At 45.2% G+C, this 7,420-nt stretch overlaps 1 protein-coding gene across 1 annotated transcript; it reads left to right on the top strand.

The window, feature by feature from the left end:
* The first annotated feature begins 1,523 nt into the window (after positions 1-1,523).
* Positions 1,524-6,310, top strand: LOC119268673 (mitochondrial carrier protein CoAc1-like). The gene is made up of 7 exons (XM_037550366.1): positions 1,524-2,013; positions 2,773-2,858; positions 2,950-3,157; positions 4,355-4,484; positions 4,654-4,838; positions 4,944-5,075; positions 5,857-6,310. Exons 1-7 carry the CDS (start codon positions 1,846-1,848, stop codon positions 5,959-5,961), a joined length of 1,014 nt encoding a protein of 337 aa, XP_037406263.1. The 5' UTR covers positions 1,524-1,845; the 3' UTR covers positions 5,962-6,310.
* The last annotated feature ends 1,110 nt before the right edge of the window (positions 6,311-7,420 follow it).

The following is a 7,420-nucleotide window of genomic DNA, read 5'->3' as shown; positions in this document are numbered from 1 at the left end:
GTGCCGTACGTTCGGTACTCGATCGGTTGGATCGCGAAGAAATTCGACTACATCAACCGCGTTAATAAACGCTTCCGCCTACGGTCTACGAGAGTACGTAGACACACTCTCCTCTCTCGTTGCTATGCATCTCCATGGATACATATCCGCCCCGCGAGGGGTCTCGGAGGCAGCTTCAGAAGGTACCTTGCGTCAGGGACTTGGGGAGCTCCGGAGGGTACTTGCTGACGTGCGCCTCACGAGGCGAGGGCCTTGCTCGTGAAACTTGAAGGTGGGCCATTCTGGGCCCACGGCACGTGCCGCTTCCTGGGCCGCAGGTAGACGGGCCTGGGTACCTCCAATCCCACGGGTCCGACAGACTTCTCTCACCGGAGCACCACCATACCACCACCACTACCACCATGGAGTCACTGGAGCACCACAACCACCTCCACAAAAACCATCACCAAGACCACCATGAGCTATCCAATCACGAGATCGAGGTTTCCCTTGCCTCCCCCAATCCTCTAGACTGGAACTACGATGGAAATCGGGCAAACAATCGACTCACAAAGAAGTATTAAATTGAGGCGCTTCGGTTATTGAGAGGAGAAAAATACAGGAGGAAGAGAGGAGGAAGAAGAGAGAAAGAGGGCCGACCCGATGGCTAAGTGGCCACATTTCGACTAAGCCGAAGTCGATTGGGCTATCATCTAAGGCGTGGCCGACTGGTGGCCAGCTAGGCCGAGTGACGTGGTCCAGCCACTGGTCGGCTGCCGCGTGGACGAGCGGGCCCTATCGGCTGCCGCATGGACGAGGGGATCCTAGTCGGCTTAGGTTAAGCCAACTGGATTCTAATCGGCTACGCCATGGCCAACCGGATCTAGTCGGCTCAACCTAATTCGACGCTGTATTATTTTCGTAACATTTGAAAACGATGTATTATTTTTCAAAATTATTAAAAGTATTATTTGAAAATATCCGTTTTTCACTGTACGATCGGATAGAGAGAATATCATACGGGAACCAACATCCAATGAAAACTTTGTGAAAACCATGTTTGAAAGTTTTAATTTTTTTCGAAAAATATGGGATGTTAAGAGGATGGTGTTATATTGTCATGTGAAATTTTAAGTGAAAACACATTACGGATGCGAGCTACGAAAAAGATAAATTCAGCAATGAATAGTGACGTTACTGTATGACATTTTTCAATGCTGATTTCGTCTTTTTTATAACTCACATCCCGTAACATGTTTGAAACTTTTTTTATGGGTTTCTAGCAAATGTTGGTTTCCGTATATATATTTTCCCAATCGGATATGTTTCCACCGAACCATAGACGGATTCTCAAAAAGGAGAAGTGCAATTTGGACTCTTCGCGTGTACGACTCCTTGGACTGCACGTTTCGGAACAAGACTCGCCAGACATTTCCACGCACGGGTAGTAGGGCGCCACACGCGAACCAAAGCAGCAAACCTGCTTTCCTGGCAACCGGCGTTGATATTTAAGGTTTGGCCGCGAAGATTCTCCCGCATATTACTCATCGCCCCTTCGGCCACCGCCACCACGCCACGCCCTGCACATCCCCCCCTCCATCCTCAACATTCATTTTTATTATTATATAAATCTCCAAAAAAGGAGCCAGAGCAAACCGCAAATCGACCCCCGTGGCCGTGGGAAGCAGGTCGTCGCCTCGGTCAAATCCGGCGGCGGCGGAGGAGTCGTGGGCCGCAAGGCCGGGCTGGCCTGACCGGACCGCCGCGCAAGTGACCCGACCGGCGGGATCCTTCGGGCCGGCGCCCCAGGAGGATATTCTTCGCGCTGGGGGTGCTTGATTTGGATGAAAGGAGCGCGCCGTCGGCATGGGTACCCCCTCGCAGGGCTCGGCTGCCGTGGCGGCGGCCCGGGTCGACCTCTGCGCGCTCGACCTCATGCCCGTCTTCGCCAAGGAGATGATTGCCGGCGGGGTCGCCGGTGCTTTCTCCAAGACCGCCATCGCGCCGCTCGAGCGCCTCAAGATATTGCTACAGGTTCGTTCTGCTCCTCCGCCCACATGGATGGTAGAGATTTCCTTCATGGAGTTTTCGTGGGTATGCGGCTTTAGGCATGATATGTCAACGTCAAGATTGTTGTTAGTCGAAAGGTGATTTTGAAGCCTGTGAATGTGATAACGCGCTCCTTAATATTGAGAAGGACACGCCTCTCCTAAGCCTGTGATTGAATGTGACTGCACGTCCCTCGACACGAGTTCCATGTCAATGAAACTGATGCGCAAGTGTGCCTTTGTGCATCAGTTCTGTTGACATAGAACATTAGCTCTGTTTTAGTGAAACCGATGTACAAGGCACGCCTGGCACTTACAGATGTGAGGCTGCGCTAGAGGAGCTTCTACATTCTGTACCATAAGCACGCCTAGGTCTATTAACGTTGTTCCGTTAAGCATGGGTGCTATCCACCTGTCTTTCGGAGGGCTGCGTTGCTGGGATATGGTCATGAGAGATTTTCTCAGCATTATGAGATCTTCTCCATGCAACTTGTGGTGCCATTTGGTAAAGAAGGCTATTGTTGATGTGACGGTTACCAAGTTCCACTTCCATAGGATTGATATAGTGTCTGTTTCCATTGGTCTTGTGTATGCAAGATGTGGCAGTAGCTACCAGCTGCTTCATTAGTTTTGCGTGCCTAATTTGCGCATGATACTATTTTGGGAGGTTTAGATGTTCTCATTCAAGTTATAAGTTTCTAAATGATTATGATTGCTAACACATTCTTACTTTCTGATTCTGCAGACTAGAACAAATGAGTTCAGGTCTCTCGGAGTTCTGAAATCCTTGAATAAACTGAGAAAACATGATGGTGTCTTGGGATTTTACAAGTATGTTGCAATTCAAGTCATTACTTGTATACTACTATTACAGAAGATGCATATAATATGTTTAGCTAACCATGTCTTGGTACTACTTCAGGGGAAATGGTGCCAGTGTGTTAAGAATTGTTCCTTATGCTGCATTACATTATATGGCGTATGAGCGATACAGGTGTTGGATCTTGGGTAACTGCCCTACACTTGGCACAGGACCTGTGGTAGATCTTTTAGCAGGCTCAGCATCAGGCGGGACTGCAGTCTTGTGCACTTATCCCTTGGACTTGGCTAGGACCAAGCTTGCATTCCAGGTATTGTACTGTGTGCTCACATTTTAGCAGGTTTTGTTGTTGTTGTATTTCTGTGTACTCCTGTGCTTACATATTCATACTCAATCGTAGAGCACAATCTTAGTACTCAGTATCAAATTGGTTTGATAAGGTAATAATTAATCATACAGTCAACAAAATTGTTTGCAAAAACGATCTTGAAACTGATACCCAACAAATTGGTGAAAGGCGCTTCTATAACTTTGTCCCCTCCCCCCTCTCCTGCCTCTCCCTGGACATACTTGTACACTCACACGCGGACACACGAAATTCCATTCAACCCTTGTACTGCACAAACAGATATACACCCCTGAATATAGAGAACTGGTTCATCGAGGAACTTTGAGGTGTGATTTCGCTGACATGGATGTTGGTTTGTCACGTATGTACTTTAAGTCACCAAATTTTGCTATGATGACAACAAAATAAAAATCCTTTTTCTACATAGTGTTCTGGATATTTGTCTGATGATTAATTTTGTAAGAACTTCAGTATTTGATGAAACATCAGTTCATTATGTTGGAATGAGGAACCTTTTTTATCTGCTATAACTGACTAGGATGTTGCTGGGCTGTTAGAATGTGCTGATATAAGCTGCACGCACGACAAAACCACATCCATATTTTAGCAAATCTGGCATCCTAAACCGCCACCGGGCTGTATTTTGGCATACTCCATCCATCCTTGAAAAGGCTTAATAATTTTGTTTGGAGTCAAACGTGCAAAGTTTGACCAAGAACTTTGCACCGTTTGCCTTAAGACAAAATTTATAAGCCTTCTCCTGAAGCATTGAGGCAGTACTTTTGTAGGTTCAGGAGGTCAACACCTGATTATGTTGCTCAGGGGATTACCTAAGCATTTTTGTAAAGTACATTGCATAAAGTGTATTCCTGCTCAACTGTTTGCATTATGCTGCTGTGAGATAACAACACCTATCCGTGCAAGTTCACGGACTAGTAAACTAGTAAATTACATTACCACTAGAAAATGGTGCCTAAACTCTGAACTGTCCATCAGTCATCTCTTGTGAACAAGTATGTTGTTCCTTCAATACAATTTTTTTTCTGGGTTCTAGTAGTAGTGATGTTCCCAAATTCTAGGAAGATCCCTTGTGTTGTTTGAATTGCTATTTTTTAACTTTCATTCTGTTGTGTTGAACTTGTTTTACATTGCTTACAGGTTAATAACACAGATCAACCTAGCAATGGTTTGAAAAGGCCAATTGCTCCACCATCATATGGAGGAATAAAAGATGTCTTCAGAGGTGTTTACTCAGAAGGTGGAGTGCGAGCGCTCTATCGTGGAGTAGGTATGGATACAGTCTTACAGCCATGTTATACCACTAGTACTTAAACACCATCTATACTTGCTGTGAGCTATATATATTCTTATTATTTTTTGTCTAGATAATTTTATTACCTTTATTTTCGTTGTGGTTGTTATACTGTTGATGCCTCAATCTGAATATTTGCATTCAGGTCCAACGCTAATGGGAATACTTCCCTATGCTGGTCTTAAATTCTACATATATGAAGGGTTGAAGGCACACGTACCTGAAGATTACAAAAATTCTGTCACTTTAAAACTATCCTGTGGTGCCGCAGCTGGTTTATTTGGACAAACTTTAACCTACCCACTAGATGTAGTCAGGAGACAAATGCAGGTACTTCATTTGTTCCATATGCTACTTCGTACTTTTAGATGATCATTTTAAATGTTCTTAACAAACCCGTCAATTGTTCATCACTTCTTATTTGCCACTTTTTAGGTTCAAAGTCATCTGCAGCATGATCAGTCTGGTGGCCCACGAATAACAGGTACATTCCAGGGGCTTAAGATCATCAAACAAACACAGGGATGGAGACAATTATTTGCTGGTCTGAGCCTCAATTATATCAAGGTAGTCCTGGTGACGATTACGCATCAAGTTTTTCTTACAGTTCCGATTTTGTTTTCTACTTGCGCTTCAAAAGGTGCACATTTAGTATTGAACACGCTAGACAATCTTGGACGTCTATGTTGCTCCAGCCAATTATATTAACTCCTTGATGGTCTGAATATTTTAGGAGGATTTGCACTCTGTTCTGCTGTTTTAGCCTGCCTGCATCACACTTCCATTCACAGGACATGATAGAAAGAAAGAAAATTAGGTGTCTCACAATTTTGTTGAATCCCCTTGGGGCATGTTCAGTTTGGTAGGGATCTGCTGGGATTAAAGGGGATTGGTAGGAAATTGAGCTAAATCCCCCTTAATCCCTGCAAACCGGACAGGCCGTTAAGCAATCTGTACCGCTTTCTTGTGAACCCTTTGGCAGCGAACAGTTGTCGTTGAGTAGATTATTCTGGCTGATGCTCGGTAACCTTGTCTGGAATGTGGCATTTCTATTGTGTTTTAAATTACATAGAAGCTTATTTTTTTGCATCTGTGACTTGATGTCCCATTGACATATAGGTCCATATCCATGCAGTAGTCCCACAACTAGCACAAAGATGCTTCCCAGTGGCTCTTATATGGCATCCCCAAATTCTTTTGTGTTTAACTTGATATAATTGGTGTATCCTTGGACATAAGCAACATTATTAAATCTTGTGCCTGTTGGAGAGTGTTCCTTCATGTCATGAAGGAAATTTGCAGTTCACATGAGTAATTTTTCTCATGTTAAATACTGGTAATTTTGCAGGTGGTACCCTCGGTGGCTATTGGTTTCACCGCATACGACACAATGAAGCATTTGCTGAAGATACCTCCGAGAGAGAGCATAAAGCCTGAGCAAGGTTCTGGTTGAAGCTTCTATCCACAAAAGAAAGGCACATCTATGAAGTGCCAGTTGGAGGCTTCAAGCCTCATCAAGTCCATGATTGTTATTCTCCCTCCGTAAAGGAATATAAGAGCATTTAGATCACTACTATAGTGATCTAAACACTCTTATATTTCTTTACAGAGGGAGTACGTAGTAATTGTGTTGCGTACTTACCCCAGCTGACATATTCTTTTCGTTATATTTTTTCGAATTCATTTTTATTTTTTCACCAACATGTATACTTTATCCACTAGGTGGAATGTTGTCACTGAATAGTATTTGATGATGAAATTACAGATACGCGAAACAGACTTGCAGTGCTTGTCTTGAGTTCCATGTGTTGCCAAAAAATGACGGTCCCTATCTCATTTATATTTATATGTGTTGCGAGCTGATTTTTAAGAATTTGTGCTTGAAAGCCCACGTTTTGAGTACTGCGAGCTTTTTGTGCACCTTCGTGTCTTGAGAAGGCCTGCATATGTTTTGTATCGCATACTCTGGTTACGTTCGTACTGGTGTCGTGTAAAATTTACATGAACTGAATTAAGCTTCCTGTTACAACTTACAACTGGATCCTTGTAATGTTCTATCACATTGTAGACAGTAACAAGCTGTAACTAGTGCATATTTCCCTTATCCAAATGTGGGGTATCTCCATTCGCCACTACCCCGTCATCAATACTCCTCTTTTCTGTTTTCTGATCTGCTCTGTTCTTGTATGTTTGCATAGAAAGCAATTATACATCTGAAAACAAAAAACGCAATTAACTGGACCTCTTCAGGGAAGACCGGCTGCCGCCTTTGTGGTCTGTGAGGAATTACCGTGCGATAAGTTCCAGATTACCTGAAAAACTGGCAAGCAGAAGCAGCTCTTCTATCACGTCACCTCTTGTCAAACGGGCGAAAGCTAACTTGAGATGCATTATGAATCTGTGTTAGCTAGTACACGCGCATTTGATAATCTAGGACGAAACTGCCGCGGCCGTCTGGGATCCCGTCGCCATGGTAAAGAAAAGAAAAAGAAGTGTACCGAAAAGAAAATAAAAGGCAGTACCATGCCCATGGTAATGAATGCGGCACGGCCCTTTTGCCAAGCCGAGAGATCGGCGCCCGCGAGCACCTCGCCGCAAGTCAACCCCTTTTCCGGCAACGCGAGTCCGCTCCGTTGTCGCAGTCCAGGTCGTTTCGGCCCGTCCGCTCGCCCGGGGCGACAACGCCCAGAGGCCGACCGACCGGGGGAACTGACCGACCGACCGACTGACACCGCGGCGCGTACGCCGGGACGCATGCATGCACGCACGCACGGACGAGCGCATGATGATCCGCGTGCCGTTGCGGCGACGTGGGCGGCCGTATCGGCGAGGGGATTCGCCTTGTCCTCTTCCCGGCGCCCTCCCGCGCTCGTCGCCTCCGTGCAAAAGCGACGGCGTCCACCACCACCAGA

Source organism: Triticum dicoccoides, chromosome 3A (assembly GCF_002162155.2).
Source record: "Triticum dicoccoides isolate Atlit2015 ecotype Zavitan chromosome 3A, WEW_v2.0, whole genome shotgun sequence".
Taxonomy (NCBI): domain Eukaryota; kingdom Viridiplantae; phylum Streptophyta; class Magnoliopsida; order Poales; family Poaceae; genus Triticum; species Triticum dicoccoides.
The sequence above is the reverse complement of the archived record's forward strand: the minus strand, read 5'-3'. Positions and strand labels throughout refer to the sequence as shown.